This window comes from Oryctolagus cuniculus, chromosome 20, assembly GCF_964237555.1.
Source record: "Oryctolagus cuniculus chromosome 20, mOryCun1.1, whole genome shotgun sequence".
NCBI lineage: Eukaryota > Metazoa > Chordata > Mammalia > Lagomorpha > Leporidae > Oryctolagus > Oryctolagus cuniculus.
In genome coordinates this window covers 11044314-11065686 of record NC_091451.1, presented here as the reverse complement: position 1 = coordinate 11065686, position 21373 = coordinate 11044314, and the positions used below count along the sequence as shown (strand labels likewise).

Genomic DNA, 21373 nt, shown 5'->3' with positions numbered 1-21373 from the left:
GCATGGAATGTCAAGACATTGGCTGTGCTTGCTGATTACAGAAAGAAAAGAGCGGCCCCTTCCCAAGGGAGCCACGTAAACAATTATTTACTGAACTCCCTCCTACCGCACTGTGCTCAGAGTAAGATCATTAACGAAGCCTTCATCCCCCCAAAAAGTCTTCCAACCAACTCAGTACAGGGACGGGGAAAGCACATACGTGGCTATGCTACAAAAAGGCACAATAGGTACATTTAATGAGGCACCTCCTGAACAGAAGTGATCGGGGACGTTTGGGAGAAAGGTAGAATGAGAGGTGGGTGGCCCTGGCAGAGGGAGAACAACTCAGTTCAAGCTTAAAAAGCTTGCGCATTGGCCAGTGCCACGGCTCACTAGGCTAATCCTCCACCTAGCAGCGCCGGCACACCGGGTTCTAGTCCCGGTCAGGGCGCCGGATTCTGTCCCGGCTGCCCCTCTTCCAGGCCAGCTCTCTGCTGTGGCCCGGGAGTGCAGTGGAGGATGGCCCAAGTCCTTGGGCCCTGCACCCCATGGGAGACCAGGAGAAGTACCTGGCTCCTGCCTTCAGATCAGCACGGTGCGCCGGCCGCAGCAGCCATTGGAGGGTGAACCAACAGTAAAGGAAGACCTTTCTCTCTCACCGTCCACTCTGTAAAAAAAAAAAAAAAAAAAAAAAAAAAAAAAAAAAAAAAAAAAAAACACCTTGCACATTATAGGGGTAGGGTGTGCAAGACGCTGGCGGGTGGGGGATCCTGGCCTAAACAACGAAAGGCACCGCAGAAAAGGTGGTGGAGGCCTACTTCACAGGGCGGGGACATGATGAATCTTTATTCGATTTAGTGCAAAGTGACCACGGCCGCGCCTCCCAACTGCCCGAGAGCAGCAGGTGCTCAGCACGGTTTACGGCTGAACTCGGCAAATGCACTACACTGGGCAGAGATGGGGCAGAAAGACGGGGCGAGGGGCCGGTGCTGCAGGAGAGTGGGTTGAGCCTCCTCCTGCAGTGCCAGCATCCCATATGGGCACCAGTTCTAGTCCCGGCTGCTCCACTTCTGATCCAGCTCTCTGCTATGGCCTGGGAAAGCAGAAGAAGATGGCCCAAATGCTTGGACCCCTGCACCCGCGTGGGAGACTCTGAAGAAACTCCTGATTCTTGGCTTTGGATTGGCCCAGCTCCAGCCATTGTGGGCATTTGGGGAGTGAACCAGCAGATGGATGGAAGACCTCTGTCTGTAACTCTACCTCTCAAATAAATAAATCTTTAAAAAAAAAAAAAAAAACGGGGCAAGGAGCCCTGAAGAGCCAAGCAGGTGGGAGGTCCTCAGGGTAAGTGTGTCGACTTCAGGACACACGGATCTGAGGGCGCTGGAGGTGTAGGGATGAGGATGCAATCGGGCCGCTGGGGACACCTGTGCTGTGGTTTGTCCCTCCGGAAAGGCACGCTGGGATCTGATGCCCGAGGTGACAGGGCCTCGAAGCGTGGATGAGGTCACGAGGGACTGGCGCCCAGCTCGTGGTAGCCGGGACGTCCTGGGGATGCGGAGTTCCCCTTGCTCCGACTCTCTGCCCATGCACCCCAGCAGCACAAGGCACTTGTGAAGTCGAGCAGCTGCAGGTGCCACACACGCTGTTGGACGTCCTGCCTCCACTCCCTGAGACAAAACAAACCTTCTCTTTATAAACTACCTGGGTTTATACTCGGGTATTCTGGTGTACGCCAGCAGCTACAGCACCAGACAACACGGGAGACTCGGGAGGCATCCAGGTTACACCCACAGGCACGGAAGACTTCTCTGCACGCGAGTGACAAGTGGAGCCGTAGAAGGCGACCGTGGGGAGGAAAAGTCTGGACAGAAATGGGAAGACCCATCCCGAAGGGCTCACAGAAGGACGAGGAGCGCGGCGAAGCCAAGAAATGCAGGGGAGGGACGGAGGCAGGGCCGAGCACAGATGGTAAAGGAGAGAATTTCACAGGTACCCAGCAGCAGCAGGCGCGGCAGCAGGGCTGAGGGAAAAGACAGCAGAGCACAGAGCACTCGGGGAGTGGCAAGGGCAGACTCAGATTCTCCGAGAGGTCCGGTGACCAGGAGGTGCACCACAGGGCGCGTGCCGACTCTCCCTAGAGCACGGTCCAGAGATGGACACAGTCAGGGAGTGGCACACAGGGCCCTGTCCAACAAGGCAGTGTCCAGGGCAGCGTGAAGGCTGCTGGCAGCACACAGAAGGCACGGAGGAGCAGAAAAGCCTTCCCAGAGGCTAAGACTGGGAGGACGCGAGTGACCAAGCAAAACGAAGAGGGCTGGGGCCGGCGCTGTGGCGCAGTGGGTTAACGCCCTGGCCTGAAGCACAGGTATCCCATATGGGCACCGGTTCGAGAATGGTTGCTCCGCTTCCTGTCCAGCTCTCCGCTATAGAGAAAGCAGTAGAAGATGGCCCAAGTCCTTGGGCCCCTGCACCCTCGTGGGAGACCCGGAAAAAGCTCCTGGCTCTGGATTGGCACAGCTCCAGCCATTGCGGCCATCTGGGGAGTGAACCATCGAATGGAGGACCTCTTTCTCTCTCTGTGTAACTCTTTCAAATAAATAAATCTTTAAAAAAAAAAAAAAAAAAGAAGAAGAAGAAGAAGAAGAGGGTGCCATGGCACCTGCAAGTGGATTTAAGTCAGACTGCAGAGGTGCAGAGGAATGAGTCACCCGGGGCTTGCAGGTGCACTCGGGAGCGTGGGCTTAACGCCGAGGGAAAACCACAGTCCTCTGCCGCAGCCGGGGCGGCCCTTGAAAACCTTATGCTGAGCACAAACTGCCAGCCACAAAACACCGCTTACTGTGCGATTCTGTTTGCATGAAATGTCCAGAACAGGCAGAGGGTAGACTGAGTGGTTGCCAGGGACTAGGAGTCACTTAGGGTAGGAGCAGGTGGGAGGATGTGGGCTGACAGCTACAGAATTTCTTTCTGGGGTGATGAAAAAAAAAAAGCAAAAACACTTCTAAGATTTTATTTATTTGAAAGGCAAAGTTACAGAGAGAGGGAGCGGGAAAGAGAGATCTTCCACCTGCTGGTTCAGTCCCCAAATGGCTGTAACAGCTGGGACTGGGTCAGGTGGAAGCCAAGAACTTCCTCCAGATCTCCCACAGGGGTTCAGGGGCCTAAACGCTTGGACCATCTTCTGCTGCTTCTCCCAGGCCATACGCAGAGAGCTGGATTGGTAGAGGAGCAGCTGGGACTCAAAACAGCGCCCATATAGGGATGCCGGCACTGTAGGCGGCAGCTTTATCTCTATGCCACGATGCCGGCCCCTGTTGTAGGTATATGAGGAGTGAACCAGTGAATGAAGATCTCTCTCTCTCCCTCTTTGTCACGCTACCTTTCAAATAACTAAGTCTTTAAATTATATATATATATACATACACACACACACACACATATATATATAGAGAGAGAGAGACAGACAGACAGACAGACAGACAGAGACAGAGAGAGTCATTAAAGTATTTCAGGCACGGCAAAGACAAGGTCAGATGTGCATTTTCTAGATCCCCCTCCAGGACTGCACTCAGCAGACTGTGGTGAGCGCAGAGGCAGGAGACCACGACCCCAATCGCAGTGTGCATCAAGTGGCGTCTGTGAGGGGGCCTGGGGTCGGGGGTGGCACTGGGGCTCCAGGCAGGTCTCTCAGGTGGAGGCAAGGTGAGCAGGTTTGACGGCAAAGGGGAGGCACCTAGAACGCAAGTGCTCAGAGAAAATCCACCCAGGGGAGTCCCCAGGAGGAGGGGGAGGCCTGGGGTCACGGGAGAGGAGACAGGCAGGAGCGTGAGGCCAGCCAGACCGAGGGCCGGAAGGCAGGAGGAGGAGCCTGGGAGTGCACAGGGGCGGCCTCGCTCTTCCCGGGAACTAGGGCGTCGGCTGTGGCGGTCAATGTGCGTGAGCCTGCATGAGACCCTGTGGAAACCAGCAGTGTGGACGGTCAGCGGGTGCTGCTAGGGGATTTTCTTTTTAACTTTCCTTGACGATTTCACTTTGGCAGAAGCGGTGAGTGGAGCTGCTACAGGAACAACGCGCAGGATGGGAAGGGCAGGAAGGTGGAAGAGGAGCAGACTGCGGGGAGAGCTCCTGGTCCGGGTGCCAGCCCAGCGGAGAACCACGGCCAGGACGTCCGTGACGGGCGGGGAGATCCAGCAGGGGCCGGGACAGCAGCAGTGAGGGCAGATGAGAGCCCACTCAAGGGCTGAGGACAAGCACAGGATTTGGGGCCGAGACGCCTGGTCTCTAACTCTCAGTGGACCTGCTCACAGTGTGGTTTTCTATGGGCAAACGCCTTTATCTGAAAACCAGTCAAAAGAATTCCTCTGTGCCCGACACCCTGGGACGCTAACACACTGGAGAACACTCTACACCCACGAAGGACACCAGCCACGGCATGGAGACGAGTCAGGCAGGAAGATCGAGCTCCCTTGTCACAAAAATCCTGCTATCCAAAGAATAAGGGCGGGGCGCGGGGCGGGGGGCCCTGTGGTGTAGCGGGTAAAGCCGCCACCTGCAGTGCCGGCATCCCATATGGGCGCTGGTTCGAGTCCTGGCTGCTCCACTTCTGATCCAGCTCTCTGCTATGATAAGGACATCTTCAGCCATTACAGGCAGCTGAGGAGTAAACTAGTGGATGAAAGACCTCTCTCTCTGCCTCTCTAACTCCGCAGTTCAGATAAATAAAGTAAATCTTAAAAAAAAAAAAAAAAAGGGCAGAGAGTAAGGTCAGTTTTGGACTGACGAGAGGAGACTGCTCTCACTGGACACATGTCCCTTTGAAGGAACGGCTGTCAAAGAAGCAGCTGAAGTCCAATCAGAGAGAGGCTGAGGAGAGGGGTGAGCAGAGTGAAGGATGCAAGACGGGCTCTGGTGTGGGGGAGGGTTCCTTCAGCACCCTTGGGTGTCACAGACCTTCCGGTGCAGAATTCCCATCAGCCAAGGACTCACCTGCCCCATCAGGTTCGCCAAGTTTAGAGCTGAGTTAAAGAATTCCTGCCCCTTGTCTTTGTAAACATTCTCACCAGTTTCCAGTCACCAGGAATTCAAAGACCTTGGAGACAGATGCTCTCTGCCAGAGAGTGGGAGACTTTGCGGATCGGGATCCTGATGTGACAAGAAACTACCCGGAGCCCTGGAACTCCGTGCCCGGGGAACACCGCAGGACAGGAAGCATCAGTGTCCTGTCCCTTCAGCTCCTCGGGATCCCTAGGGACGCGAACTGCACCGGCACAACGGTGAGCCCCCCACCCCACCCCACCCCACCTTGACCTCAGTCACAGGGAGCCACACCTCCGGGCTCCTGCTGAAAGGAATGAGTTCCTGCGGCTTCACCTGAAGACAAACTATAGCCACAGTCAGGGAAAAGGAAAGCCCCACTGTGACTGTGTCCACCTGGCGTCCATTCTCATCCTTGTGATCATACACACACGCACACACATGCACACACCCTAATGCTAACACATGTGTGTTACTCTAAAATCTTGGAAAAAGTCTTTGAGTGTTTGTTTCAAGGACCCCACTGCCAACTGACTGAACTCCAACTTCTCAGAGGATCATAATACATCAAAGGGACATACAATGGGGTCTTCAAAAAGTTTGCGGAAGTGTGTATTCTGAAAAAAACTATGCATATATTTCAAAATGTTTTGCACCAAAATAAAACTTAAATTCCATTTCCTACAAACTTTCTGCAGTCCCCTGCAGATCCAGCTCCTTCTGGCGAGGCAGGAACTGCACGGGGAGGCTCACCATCCTGCACTCAACTGTGCTGCCCTAAAACCCATCCGGTGAAGCCCTAACCCCCAACACCAGGGCTGTGTTTGAAATCAAGGCCTTGAAGGCCGGTGCCGTGGCTCACTAGGCTAATCCTCCGCCTTGCGGCACCAGCACACCGGGTTCTAGTCCTGGTCGGGGCGCCAGATTCTGTCCCAGTTGCCCCTCTTCCAGGCCAGCTCTCTGCTATGGCCCAGGGAGTACAGTGGAGGATGGCTCAAGTACTTGGGCCCTGCACCCCATGGAAGACCAGGAGAAGCACCTGGCTCCTGCCATTGGATCAGCACAGTGCGCCAACCGCAGAGGCCATTGGAGGGTGAACCAACAGCAAAAAGGAAGACTTTTCTCTCTGTCTCTCTGTCTCTCTCACTGTCCACTCTGCCTGTCAAAAAAATAAAAATAAAAATAAATTAAAAAAATGAAATCAAGACCTTGAAAGAGGTAGCCAAGGTCAAGTGCGGCCATAGGCTGGGGCTCTAACCCATCAGGACTGGTGCGCCTACAGGAAGAGGAGGAGACACCAGGAATGAGAGAGCCCACAGCCGCAAGAACACGCCATCTGCACCGAGACAAGACATGGCCTCAGGACAGACTTGCCAGCACCAGATCTTGGATTTCCGGGCCCCTGGGCTGTGAGAAAGCAAATTTCTGTTGTTGGAGTCACCCAGGCTGTGGTGCTTTGCTGCAGCAGCCCAGGCTGGCTCACCCCCTGCCGTTCCTGTATTCAGTTCACCTCCAGGGAAGTTATAGAAGAAAAGCTCCTGCTCCTCCTGCTTTCTTTCCTCAACAGCTCAGCCCCAAGGTCATGGGTGCAGCGAGGCGGGCTCTGTGCTGGGCAGGGATGGGGTACAAGGGTGTCAGTTCACAGGGGTGAGGACACATCTCTGCACAGAGGAATGGGAGGTCCATGTGTAGTCTTTTCATAATAAATTTCCACAAACTTTTTCAAGGACCTTCGTATGCATGGACTTCAAAACTTTTTTTGCACCAAAATAAACTTATCTTTTAATTCCATTTCCCACAAACTTTAAAAAAATATATTTACTTTCATCTACTTAAACAGCCAAGTGACAGAAAGAGGAAAGTCAGGTTTTCCAAATGCTGATTCACTTCCCAAATGGCTGCAACAGGTCAGGGCTAAGCTGGGCCCAGGCCAGGAGCCTGGAACTCCATCTTGGTCTCCCAGGTGGGTGCCAGGGGCCAGATGTTTGAGCTATCACCTGCTGCCTCCCACAGTGCATTAGCAGGAAACTGGATTGGAAGCAGAACACCTGGGACTGGAACCAGCGCTCCAATATGGGACGTGGGCATCCCAAGCAGTGGCTTAACCCGCTGCACCACATCTGCCCCGTTCCCCTACAAACTATTTTTTTAAGATTTTATTTATTTGAAAGGCAGAGTTATGGAGAGAGATACAGAGGGAGAGAAAGAGATCTTCCATGTGCTGGTTCACTTCCCCAATGGCTGCAAAGGCTGGGGCTGGGCTAGGAGCCAGGAGCCTCATCCAGGTCTCCCATGTGGGTGCAGGGGCCCAAGCACTTGGACCATCTTCTGTTGCTTTCCCAGGTACATTAGCAGAGAGTTGGATCAGAAGTGGAGCAGCTGGGACTTGAACCAGCGCCCATGCGGGATGCTGGCATTGAGGCAGCGGCTTAACCTGCTGCACCACAGCGGCGGCCCCTCTCACACCCTCATATGCATGTATTGGGCAGCAATAGAAACTGTATTTCTATGGGTGAGCCCACTGGGGCTGAAGTCCCTTTTCAGCGTGCCTCTAGCCAGTTCCCTCCAACCTCATCTCATGCCTTCTCTGAGCTCTGCTGTTTTCTGTTGCATGCTGTTTCCTCTGCCTGGCACACTCCGGCCAACCCCACTTACCATACGGGTCTCAGCTTCAATGCCACTTCCCCTGAGAAGCCCTCCCTGACTTCCCAATCTAACTCAGGTCTACCCTGCAACTCTCTCAAGAAGCCCGAGAATCACCGTGTTGTGCTCATTTGTTTAACGTCCACCTGCCCCTGACACTGAGTGCCGAGGAGGGGCGGTGCCAGGCCAGCCTCGCTCCTATCTGTTTCCCAGGACCCAGCAGACTGCCTGGCCCCGTGCAGATCCTCCATGCATGGTTACCAAGTGTGTGAAAAAGGGGACGACTTCAAATGAACACGGCAAACGTGCCTCCTCCCCTAGACCGGGACCTCCCTGACAGCTACGCCTGACGGTGACAGGTGAGGGGGCAGGGCGTTCCATCTCATTGGCCCCTGGGAACTTTCTAAACCCTTGAAAGCCAGGAGCCTCTCATCAAAAAGTGAGCATGAGGGGGCCGGCGCTGTGGCAAAGCGGGTAAAGCCGCCACCTCAGTGCGGACATCCCATATGGGCGCCGGTTCTAGTCCCAGCTGCTCCTCTTCCGATCCAGCTCTCTGCTGTGGCCTGGGAAAGCAGTAGAAGATGGCCCAGGTCCTTGGGTCCCTGAACCCATGTGGGAGACCCGGGAGAAGCTCCTGGCTCCTAGCTTCGGATCGGCGCAGCTCCGGCCATTGCAGCCAACTGGGGAGTGAAACAGCGGATGGAAGACCTCTCTCTCTCTCTGCCTCTCCTCCCTCTGTTTAACTCTGACTTTCAAATAAATAAATCTTAAAAAAAAAAAAAAAAAAAAAGAGCACAAGGCGATCGGCAGTGAGCCATGTGAAGAAAGGCAGGAGGGGAAGTGAAGGTGGAGTGTTTGCAAGCACCGGGGAAAGAACAGTTGGGATCCAGGCATCTTCCACCTGCTCAGGATTTGGGCAACTCTGACAGCACTGCATACAGGAGTGGCGGATGAGACGGGCACCCTGCAGGGGTGAGGTGGGAGCTGCTGTGAGAGCTTCCACGTGCAACAGTCTGGCTCCGAGTCACTGTCAACATAACCTCCAGGGACCATCATCTGTGTCTCTTGCTCACTTTTGCCCCAGCGAGAACAATTTGCAAATCTGATGTGAAAGTGTATGGGTGCGAGGTTTGGTTATTTCAGGTTTCTTATTAAAGCTAATGTGTAAATTCATAAGGGTGTGAAATAGCAAGAAAACCCACGAGGAAGGCAAGATTCATTTTCATAGGAAAGCAGGGTACTGATACACTGAACTGGTCAAAGCAGGGTCCAGATGTCCCTGGGGCAGGGCGGCGGAGGCCGGTGTTCAGGGCAGCGGCTAAGACAACACTTGGGAAGCCCCATCTCCCAATTCCAGCGTCCTGTAAGTGCACACCCTGGATTGAATCCCCAGCTCCTGGCTTCAGTTTGACCAGGCCTCAATGTTGTGGGCATTTAGGGAGTGAATCAGCAAATGGGAGATCTCTCTTCTCTCTCCCTGTGTGTGTGTGTGTGTGTGTGTGAGTGTGAGAGAGAGAGAGAGAGAGAGACCAACCGACCCTCTGGCTTTCAAGTCAATAAAATAAATTTTTAAAGATGTTCCTTGGTACCAACAAGTTCACTCCAGGATACCATACGCCATGCACATTTCAGAGCCTTAGAAAAAAGGAAAATCATTTCTGGGACAGGGATTAATTATAGAGTGTGCCAACATTCGTTCCCAGCCTTGAATCTGAGCCAAACCTGCTATCCAGCTTTGGCTCTAGAAGGCTGTGAACAGGACGCCTGCTCCAGCCTCACAGCGGGCGTCCCTGAACCTGTGTGGTTCTGTCACATCTGATCAGCATCACGGCCTCAGAAACACAAACCAGCCCCATGGCCCAGACTCCCTGCTGACGCCTGAACAAGCACTTTAGCCAAGGGAAGGTCTGCTCCTGCATGTACGGTCAGACTTTTTAAATATTGACTGCTAAGGTGCTCGGCATTAAAACTGGAATAATGACTTACAGTTCTGATCTATTTGCAGGTTTATTCTTATATCCAAGAATTAACTATGTGATGGCAATGCTTGGTCAACCTTCTACTGATAGGCGGATTTCTATTCTCAGCCATTTGGCCAAAACATATACCACCACCAACTGGCAGCCTTTGAAGCTCTGGTTTTCGCAGGTAAATACTGACAGAGTTGGGGGGAAAGAGCAGGCTCCCGAAACAGACTCAGGGCCTTGAGATTTTCTATTTCACAGGGGTCCAAGCCCAAGAGGAGCACTTTTGTCTCCCACCCATACCTGATGCGAGACCCCATGAATCAGGGGTTTTCACTCCTGTGTTGTCCTCTACCCCCGCACCCCAAGACAACTTCTGCCCATCCTCCCTTCCTGTCTCAGTGGGAGACGGCCAAGGGGCTGGCGCTGTGGCACAGGGGGTTAGGCAGTCACTAGCAATGCCAGCATCCCATACCAAAGCACCAGTTCAATTCTTGGCTGCTCCCCTTCCAACTCAGCTCCCTGCAAATGCACCTGGGAAGGCAGTGAGAGATGGCCCAAGTGCTTGGTTCTCTGCCACTCATGTGGGAGCCCAGGATGGGAGTTCCTGGCCCCTGACTTTGGCCTGGCCCAGCTCTGGCTGATGCAGCCATCTGGAGAGTGAACCAGGAGACAGAAGATACCTGCTTCTCTCTGTCTCTCCCTCTCTCTGTTGCTTTGTTTCAACAATAAATAAGTAAATTTTTGCATGAAAAGGGAACATGAAATAATCAGTGGTCCCTCCTGTGGGAGACATGGAGGTTGGGGGCCCACAGAGCCCCCAACAGTAGACAGAGCTGAGCCAACTCCTGTCAGTCACCTGACACAAAGCCCCGCCCTAAAGCAATCCTGCCCTTCACCATGTCCCACACCTCTGGGGGTGCCGAGCCTGTACACACTGTGGGTGGTGGCAGGGGTAGCCCCTTGGATGCCATTATGTGTCAGAGAGCTCCTTTCTCCCGAGCTGCTGGAATAAATGGTTTTGTTTCCTAGATGCCAGCTGCGCCTTGTGACAACAGGAATAACTCACTTGACTAAGTTCTGAGCCTTGGGTTCCTGCAGAGTGGGGTGAGCAGTTTGGGGGAAGGCCCCTCTGCTTAGCTGGTGTTCGCTGCCTTTCCTCTGCCAGGGAAGGAAGAGAAGTCAACCTTCCCACTCGTCTTTCTCTACAAGCAAACATCTTCCAACCATGCTCTGCTTTGGCTAATTAGAAAAAAAATGTTTTTAAAGGAAATGGTAGCAAAATAGAATGATGGCAAAAAAAAAAAAAAGATACAGAAGGCCGGCACCGCGGCTCACTAGGCTAATCCTCCGCCTAGCGGCGCCGGCACACCAGGTTCTAGTCCCAGTCGGGGCGCCGGATTCTGTCCCAGTTGCCCCTCTTCCAGGCCAGCTCTCTGCTGTGGCCAGGGAGTGCAGTGGAGGATGGCCCAGGTGCTTGGGCCCTGTACCCCATGGGAGACCAGGAAAAGCACCTGGCTCCTGGCTCCTGCCATCGGATCAGCGCGGTGCGCTGGCCGCAGCGCGCCAGCCGCGGCGGCCATTGGAGGGTGAACCAACGGCAAAGGAAGACCTTTCTCTCTGTCTCTCTCTCTCACTGTCCACTCTGCCTGTCAAAAAAAAAAAAAAAAAAAAAAAAAAAAAGAGATACAGAAGCAAGCAAGGCTGCAACATCGGTAATGCCCCTGGAAGAAGAAGAAGAATCAGAGGCTGACTGGCCAGGACTTAGTCTGGTAAGAGACCCGGAGAAGTGAGGAGCCAGTGCTGGCGGGTTAGGCCAGCCACAGGCCCTACGGTCCAACCAGAAAGAATCACTCAGCCAGCAGCCTGGCCACACCTTTGAGCAGAGACTCTTAAAGAAAAGTACTCTATCACTAAGATCAAACGGTGTTACGGTGCACCATACTACGCCGCTGCCTGTGACGCCAGCATCCCATATCAGAGTGCTGGGTCAACTCCCTGCTGCTCTGCTTCCGGCCTAATGAGCAGGGGAAGGCAGTACATGTGTGGGAGACCTCGATGGAAGAGCTCCTGGCTCCTGGTCTCAGTCTGGCACAGCCCCAACTGTCGTGGCCATTTGGGGCGTGAACCAGTGGATGGAAGAGCTTTCTCTGTCTCTCCCTCTCTGTCACACTGACTTTCAAATAAATGATTTTTTTCTTTTGATGACCACACAGTGTCGGCGCTGTGCCACAGCAGGTAAAGCCTCTACCTGCAGTGCTAGCATCCCATATGGGCCCCTGTTCGAGTCCTGGCGACTCCACCTCCAATCCAGCCCCTGCTAATGTGCCTGGGAAAGCAGCAGCAGATGACCCAAGTATTTGGGCTCCTGCAACCCCTGGGGGAGACCAGGAAGAAGCTCCTGGCTTCAGAACAGCCCCACTCCGGCCGTGCGGCCATTTGGGAAGTGAGCCAGCAGATGGAAGATCTCGCTCTGTCTAATTCTGCCTTTCAAATGAATGAATAAATTAAAAAAAAAAAAAATGACCACACATGGTTTTGAATGAATCCGATGGTCTCAGAGAAATAACTGGTGATTAAAGAGAAAAACTAATAAAGGAGTGAAACCACCTTAGGAAATTACAAGGTGATACATAAAACATCGGGGAAATGAGAAAACAAAGGCTCAAGTTAAATAATGAAGTTCTTATAGTTTCTTGTTGGAATTCCTGACCTCCCAGGGCCCAGAAAAGTTCAACTTGCTATGTTCAGAGGCACACAAAGGCATTCTATTTCTCACTGGAAATCTCACCCTTAGGATCTGCTGCACAGCTACGAACAAAGACGAGGCTGGGAGAAGCTCACATTTCTGACATTTTTTCCAGACAGATAATAATTTCCATCAAAGGACTCCTTCCTGTGCCGTGCACCGGGCTCTCTTCGGCTGCGTCAAAGTGCCACCCAAGACGGGGGAGCTTGGGCGTTCTCGTCGGAACCCCAGCACAGCGGCCGCGAGAGCACAAAAGCCCTTGAAAAGCCCTCTCTGCGCCTTCAGGCCTCAGCGCCCGGGCCTCACAAGGTGCTCAGGCGGAGCCTCTGCCACCCAGGATTCTAGCAGGTGAAAACTTGGGTCACAAGCGCCACGCCCAGGTGGCCACAGGTCAGGCAACACCAGGCTCCCCTGTGCTCTGACAAGGTCAGGATCAAAGAAGGAGAGGCTCCACCCACAGGGTGGGGCTGGTGTCCCCCAAGTCCCCCTCCAACTCCGACCCACAGCTTACCTTGGTACAAGGTGGTTGAACTTGTACGAGCTGAAGACTTCTTGGATCTTCTCTTCTACTTTTGCCTGGTAAGGACGCAGGACATGGGAGAGAGAAAACAGAGACAGATGAGACTTCCGACAACCTTGCCTTCCTGTTGCCACGATGCCCACTGGCTGGACGCGCTGCCATGGTGCTGTACTTCACAGGGTGAGACTGGGTTTGCAGGCTCTGCGTGATGGCAGCCTCAGCACAGGGGGAGGAGAGGGAGGCTCCGTCAGTGCTGGCGCTTGGGTCCCTGGCACTGCCACTCAGGGAGGGGATAAAGACAGGTCCCTTTCCCGTGTGTGGGAAACCAGGAAATGCCACCCCCAAATACGCCTCCGTGACACCAGAAACTGCAGACGCAGGAGCAGCTTTGAAACCAGGCTAGAAGCTAGCCTTCTGTAAGCCGAGTTGACGTTCCTAAAGAGGACTTCCCCTGAAGGGAGGTCTCCCTCTTTACCTGGAAGGGAATCAGGACTCTGAACCACAAGGGAAGGCAGGGATATCAACCGGCAGCAGACCTTCTGGAGTTCACCGTGCGTTCCCCAACCCATCGCCTTGCCTGCAACCTTCTTCCTCCATCTTGACGCTAACATAAGCCGGCAGTGAGGCAGACTTGCTACAAACTTTACTTTTGTCAATCTGTCTTTTCTTAAAGAGCTTCCAAGAATTTAGAAAGGGAGCAGGAAAATGGATTTTTCTCCCCACTGCCTACACTTCAAAGCTTCATTTCTTGCCTGTTCTCTGAGGCCGTGTGGCCTCCCTCAAGCACACGGTTCACTCCTTCTCAGGCTCATACTTACCGTCAGACTGAACGGTCTAAGCAAAAGTATAAGAACGGTCTACGGGAATGAGAAGAACGCCGACCGTCAGAACACCCAAGAAACGGCGCACCAGGTCAGACGTCACACACGAGACTCCCTGGCCCCACAACGCAAAGACTCTCAAAAGCCGTCAGGTCCCAGCACCAGCACACCTGCTCCACGTAGGAACGCGCGACTTCCTTGAGATTTCAAGACACAGTAGTCTCTCCCCGGGAAATTTCAAAAATGTGTCACTTATTTCTGAAGCTTTGAGTTACACTGAGTCACAGCTTCTGGTCCTTTTGATGAATGTGCAAGAATTACTTGTGATGGGGAGGGGAGCTGCGCCGGGAATCATCCAAAGTTGCAACTACAGAGGGGCATTTGGTGCAGCAGTTAAGACATCACTTAAACACCTGCACTTCAGGGCTGGCACTGTGGCGTAGCAGGTAAAGCTGCCGCCTGCAGTGCCGGCATCCCATGTGGGTGCCGGTTCAAGTCCTGGCTGCTCCACTTCCCATCCAGCTCTCTGCCATGGCCTGGGAAAGCAGTGGAAGATGACCCACTCCTGCACCTGCATGGGAGATCCAGAAGAATGTCCAGGCTCCTAGCTTAGGATTGGCTCATCCAATGGATGGAAGACCTCGATCTCGATCTCTCTCTCTGCCTCTCCTCTCTCTGTGTAACTCTGACTTTCAAATAGATAAATCTTAAAAAAAAAAAAAAATCTACATTTCATAACACAGCACATGGGCTCAAGTCCTGCCTCTGCTTCTGATTCAGCTTCCTGCTAGTGTGCCTGGGAAGCAGCCGGTGATGGCTTCAGTACTTGGGTTCCTGACACCCATGTAGGAAACCCAGACTGAGTTCCTGGCTCCTGGCTTCAACCTGGCCCAGCCCCAGTTGTTGTGGGCATCTGGGGAGTGAATCAGCAGATGGAAGACTGATCTCTCTCTTTCAAATAAAGTAGAAATAATTTAAAATAAGATAAAATAGCAAAAAAACTTTTCATTTATATTTGGTTTTAGGAGATGCTTTGATGTTTATCTTTGAACATGAGTTTGGCTTAAGAATTTTAAATGCTTCAAAAAACGGACCTGCGTGTGTTTGGGGAAGTAAGAAAGCTGCCCCAGAGTTCCTCCTAATTCCTGCTCCGTTCCAGACACTCACACACAGAACACAATCTGCATTTGTGCGTCAGGCCTTCCTGGCTATAAACTAGAAAGGACAGAACAATACAGAAGCAGCACACCCCAGGAACATGATCCAAGGAAGCTCTGCCTAGGTAGACCAGTAAGAGCTGAGCGAGCTGATGCATCCCCTACCTAACAAAACCAAGTGGGAGGAAGACTCGCTTCCTGTGCCCCGATACGAGCCTCTTGCAATCCTCAGGACCCAACCCCACGTTAGGGTGAAGGGAGCCCGCCTTCTCGCCAGCATCCTGGGCCAGACACCTCAGGAGAAAACCTTCAGTCTGGACACCTCATCTCCAGCTCCCATCTGGGTACCAGAGACGGTCGAGGACCAAACGTGGACGCTCACTTCTAAACCAAGATACCCGACAGCAACATGGAAATAGTTACACTGAAAAGGAAAGCTGCTTAAAGTAGTCCTAATACAATCTCCTTTCCTTTGGATTTAGTCATCCCTATTCTTTTTCTTTTCTTTTTTTTTCTTTTTTTTATTTTTTGACAGGCAGAGTGGACAGTGAGAGAGAAAGACAGAGAGAAAGGTCTTCCTTTGCCGTTGGTTCACCCTCCAATGGCTGCTGCGGCCGGCACGCTGCGGCCGGCGCACTGTGCTGATCCAAAGGCAGGAGCCAGGAGCCAGGTGCTTTTCCTGGTCTCCCATGGGGTGCAGGGCCCAAGCACCTGGGCCATCCTCCACTGCACTCCCGGGCCACAGCAGAGAGCTGGCCTGGAAGAGGGGCAACCGGGACAGAATCCGGCGCCCCGACTGGGACTAGAACCCGGTGTGCCGGCGCCGCTAGGCAGAGGATTAGCCTAATGAGCCGCGGCGCCGGCCCATCCCTATTCTTAAAAATAAAAATAAAATACTTTTCATTCTGAACATTCATTTATTTTATGTGAAAGGCAGAGTTACAGAGAGAGGCAGAGAGAGAGAGAGATTTTTCCTTTCACTGGTTCATTCCCCAAATGGCCACAATAGCTGGAGCTGTACCGGGCCAAAGCCAGGAGCCCAGAGCTTCTCTTGGGTCTCCTACGTGGGTGCAGGGGCCCAAGCACTTGGGCCATTTTCTGCTACTTTCTCAGGTGCATCAGCTAGGAACTGGATCAGAAGTGGAGCAGCTGGGAATCGAACAGGCACCCATATTGGGTTCCAGTGCTGCAGCTGGCGGCTTAACCAGCTACCCCACAGTGTCAACCCCAAAACAGGGTCTATTTCAATGCAGTTAGCAACAGGTTCATACAGATATTTCAGATATTTAGTAACTGACATGTCTGAATTCTAAAAAACCCAAGTACAACAGATCAGCTGTTCATAATGGCCAAATAATTTTCTTCTAAGAACTGGTGTATCTGTTAACAGCTTTACTGAGACACAATTCATACACCATTCAATTCACTCATTAAAGTGTATGGGGAGCAAGTGTTTAGGCTACCAGTTAAGATGGCCACATCTCACATCAGAATACTGGGTTTGACTCCTGGCTTTGGTTTCTGACTCCAGCTTCCTGCCAACACTCACTCTGGGAGGCAGCGGTGATGGCTTAAATAGCTGGGCTCCTGCCACCCTCAGGGGAGACCTGGATCAAGCTCCTGGTTCCTTGCTCTGGCCTCAGTTCAACCCCAGCCCTTGCAAGCAACTGGGAAGTGAACCAGCAGCCAAGAGCTGTCTCTCTGCCATTGAAATAATTTAAACATTCAGAAATGCTTTTAAGTGTCTGGACCAATGGCTTTTAGCCATTCACAGAGTGGTGCATCCATCACCACCGTCAATTCATAACATTTTCAACACCCCAAAAGGGAATCCCACACCTCTTGGCCATCAATCCAATCTCCCCTCCTCCTCAGTTCCCGTTAACCACTCACCTACCTTCTGCCTGTTCTAGAACTTTCTATAGATGGAGCCAAACACGTGGACCTTAATGCCTGGAGTCGTTCACTTTGTGTGACATCTTCCAGACTCATCGATGTTGCAGCAGGCACCCACATGCTATTATTAATACTCTATTAATATTATTATAGGAATTTGCTGAACAATATTCCATTGCAGTCACATCACATCTTGTCTATCAAATTATCAGTTGATGGACAGGTAGGCAGGTTCCATTTTTTGGCTGTTAAATATTCTATTGTTATAAATGAACATGAAACTCCCAGGAGGGCACTTTGGCATGGCTACTACTTATTATTTTTCTATTATTTTCAGAACAACAGAGAGGCAGCAAAAAGAGTGGGAGTGAGAGCGAGTGAGTGAGTGAGTGACTGAGAGATCTTCCATCCACTGGGTTTCTCCCCAGATGTCTGCAACAGCCAGAGCAGGGCCAGGCTGCAGCCAGGAGCCTGGAACTCCATCCAGGTCTCCCACGACTCGTAAGTATCCAACACTTCTCCCAACATTATCTCCTGCCTCCCAGGGTACTCGTTAGCAGGAAGCCGGAATCAGAAGCAGAGCCAGGACTCAAACCCAGTCACTCTGATATGGGATTTGGTGTTCATGTGGTGCCTTAAACCCAGCATCACATGCCTGTCCCCGCTGAGTACTTTAAACTAAAGGACAGCGTCCAGCACTGTGGCGTAGCAGGTAAAGCCACCGCCTGCAGTGCTGGCATGCGATATGGGCACCGGTTCGCATTCCAGCTGCTCCACTTCTGATCCAGCTCTCTGCTGTGGCCTGGGAAAGCAGTGGGAGATGGCCCAAGTCCTTGGGCCCCTGCACCCTCATGGGAGACCTGGAAGAAGCTCCTGGCTTCAGATCGGCACAGCTCCAGCGGTGCAGCCATCTGGGGAGTCAACCATCGGGATCAAAGACCTCTCTCTCTCTCTCTCTCTCTCCATCTCTTTCTGCCTCTGCCTCTCTAACTTTGCCCTTCAAATAAATAAATCTTAAAAAAAGAAAAAAAAAAACTAAAGGACAGTGGAAAGGCTTCAAAAGCAAGGTCTCTTTGACCATCTCCCATCTTTCTGTCTCTCCCAAAGTGAGTCACAGAAATCAGAATTATTCTCACCAAGGCAGGTCACAGAAACTTGAACTCCTCCTCCCCGAAGTAAGCTATAAAACCTCTCCCTTCTCCTTTTACGTTCTCATTCTAGAAGGATCCTGTGCCATTCTTGGGAGGAAAGGTGCTACAGAGAAAGGTCAAGAAGACTGAGCAGACAGGCCCTGCTGGGTTCCCGTCAGTCTAAACCATTAGATTATGCATAAAATCCAATCATATTTTTACAAGGCTATCCATTCTTTATCGACCCCGAGCACGAGAACAGACAATTTCCTCTGGGTCACTTCCTTTTTTAAATTTTTATTTATTTATTTATCTATCAAGAGACAGCGAGCCACACAGAGAGAGCTTCTACTTATTGGTTCATTTCCCAAATGCCCACAACTGCCAAGGCCAGGAGAGCCTGGAGCTCAATGCAGGTCTCCCACGTGGGTGGCAGACACTCAATTACTTGAGCCACCACTTCCTCCACGGGTGCAGTACCAGCAGAAGGTTGAAATCAGGAGTGGAGCTAGGATTTGAACCCCAGAATACTCCAGTATGGCACCTTCACCATGGCACCAAACACAAGCCCTGGGTCTTTATTTTCCAGGGCTCCCATGCCACACAAAACTTTGATGAAACAAACGTGGTGTGTTTTTCTCTTATTCCCCTATCTTTTGCTTCAGGAGTGTCAGCCATAACCCTTATGATCGGTGATAAAGGTACCACCTACAGACCACTCCGGTACAAGTTTTGGGGTGGACATGTCCCCCCCCCCCCATGTCTAGGAATGGCACTGCCAATCACGTGCTGATTCCATGTTTAACTCCAAAGAACTGTTGGACAGTGGTAGCACTTTATAACCTCACCAGCAGGTGTATAAGGGTCCCACTTTCTTCATCAACAGCTGTCTTTATCTGTGATTTTGATGACTCATCCTGGGGGGTGTGAAGCAGTAACTCCTTGTGGTTCTGATTTGCATCTCCCTCATAGCTAACGATGTTGGACATCTTGTTCATGGGCTTACTGGACACTTGCTCACTTTTTTGGAGCAATGGCTAGTTAAATTCTTTGCTCATTTTAAAAATTACTGAATTGTAATAGTAATTTATATAGTCTAGATACAAGTTCCTTATCAGATAAACAATTTGCAAAAATTTCAGAACTGGTATGCCTAACAGAAAAAGGGGGCAGCGTTGTAGCATAGCAGGTAACGCTGCCACTTGCGATGCTGGCATCCCATGTGGGAGCTGGTTCGAGTCCTGGCTGCTCTTCTTCCAATCCAGCTCCCTACTAATTTGCATGGGAAAACAGTGGAAGATGGCTGGAGTGCTTGTGCCCCTGCACCCATGTAGGAGACCCAGAAGAGGGTCCTGGCTCCTGGCTTCAGACTAGGCCAGCTCCAGCCATTGCAGGCATTTGGGGAGTAAACCAGCAGATAGAAGATCTCTCTATCTCTCTCTCTGTAAACTCTCCCTTCCAAATAAATAAATCTTAAAAAAAAAAAAAAAATAGAAAAAGGTCATCTCAGAATAGTATACTTTTTAAGAGTACAACTTAAAAAAATTATACTTAGTAATACACCTGCAAATTTTTTAACAAATAGTCGTGGATTAATAAAGAAGTTAAAAAAGTATTTGTCTGGGGATGAGGAGACCAAAGCAATCTCCAAAGTAGGCAACACCCTCTTTTGTGTCCCCTCTTCCCCACAAAGCTTGCTGATGCCGCAGAAAATCTGAGTGACTGTGTTGCTGGGAAGACGCAAACAGTCTGTTCCGACTGGCAGGGCTCAAAGAGAAGAAGACAGCTAGTCATGCAGAGAACAAATTAACTGGCTGCTGTCCTTAGAAAGCCTTGCTTAGGGCCTGCACCGTGGCCCACTTGGCTAATCCTCCGCCTGCGGTGCTGGCACCTCAGGTTCTAGTTCTGGTTGGGGCGCCGGATTCTGTCCAGGTTGCTCTTTGAGTCCAGCTCTCTGCTGTGGCCCGGGAAGGCAGTGGAGGATGGCCCAAGTGCTTGGGCCCTGCACCCGCAAGGGAGACCGGGAGGAAGTGCCTGGCTCCTGGCTTCGGATCGGCGCAGCACGCCAGCTATAGCAGCCATTTGCGGGGGGTGAACCAACGGAAGGAAGACATTTCTCTTTCTAACTCTGCCTGTCAAAAAAAAAAAAAAAAAAGAAAAAGAAATAAAAAGAAAAGAAAGCAAGCCTTGCTAAAAAGCCTGATCCCAAGCTGGCCACTGGCAAGCCTCCAGAAAGGGTCTCACCTACTTGACAAGAAAGGTTCACTGTGTCTAAACCATGTGGGTTACGTCCGAAACCAAGCCCCCACACAGAACCTCGGATGCGAGAGACCACCAGGCCCTGGTCTCCCAGGGTCTCCCAGTCTCCCGCCCTAGCTTCAAGTCTCTTACTCTACTTTTGTGATCACAAGTCAACCTCTTAGCAAAATTAGCCCACATTCTGAATTCAGGGAGTAGTCCCGCAGGTCCTACACCAAGACTCCTGAGGTCATTTATCTCCCGGATAGATAACATCTCAATGTTTGGTCCTGTCGGGAGGGGCTGCTCTCCCAGGAACCTCAGGCCCCAAGCAAAAAAGTAACCACAGCCTGTGCATAGCCCCAGACTGACTGGAGCCCAGCCTGACAACATCAAAATTCCCACAAGCAACGTATCACTGAGGGAGGGGCCACAAGCACTAGACCAACCAGGAACTTGGACTTGGGCTGAACCACACAGCTTTCTGCCCCAATGTCAATCTCTAAGAACCTTTACCCCTGACGCCTTGGGGAGCCCAGGAATTAAGCAACAGCTGGCTCCCTACTCTGCAACAAATACCTACTTCCTCCCACCGCCCAGTGTCACTGATCCGCCTGCTGCACATTGGACAAACGGACTCAGTTTTGGGGGGCTCTAGAGCAAATCCTCCAGTTTTGGGGGTGTTCTGGAACATGCTGAACCAGCTGCCTCCCTTCTGAGATGTGTGAGGCAGAGGGTGCCCGTGTGACCAGCTCCCAGTGAAACTGCAGACGCCAAGTCTCCAAGGAGCTGCCCTCGAAGACACCACTGTGCACACGTCACCGCGGTGCCATGCCGGAGGAATGCAGGGTGCCCCAATAGGCCACTCCAGAATACGCCACTCGTCATACAGATGATTTTAAGCTAAACGCCATGGAGAACCAGGAGATGCAGGAAAACCAGGCACAAGGTTTTCGTTTTGTAAAGGAAATTTATATTTGCAAAGGAAAACCCTGTGTATAAAAAGTGCCTTTTTCCTGCGAACCAGGAAGAGGGCGACTGTTCAACTCAGCCGTGGAGAAGGAGCCGACGTAACTGCTTCCCACACCGCACTCCACGACTCTCCGCTACAACACCTCTCTTGGTTATCTCCCCATAACCTGCTCCCCTGCTCACAAGTCCCAAACCCTCTTCTGCGTGTAGGCTGTGATGCGATGGAGCCATCCCTTTGGGTTACTCACCCCTGGGGGCTCCCGGGTG

The 21373-nt window shown here is 51.9% G+C and overlaps 1 protein-coding gene across 2 annotated transcripts in view; it reads right to left on the bottom strand.

Moving 5' to 3' along the window:
* FNTB (farnesyltransferase, CAAX box, subunit beta) overlaps positions 1–21373 on the bottom strand; it is a 90901-nt gene that overhangs the window by 46705 nt on the left and 22823 nt on the right. For both annotated transcript variants that reach the window (XM_008271856.4, XM_051826397.2), the window contains exon 2: positions 12884–12948. In XM_008271856.4, coding sequence (XP_008270078.2) covers positions 12884–12948 — 65 coding nt within the window. The remainder of the gene's footprint in view (positions 1–12883; positions 12949–21373) is intronic.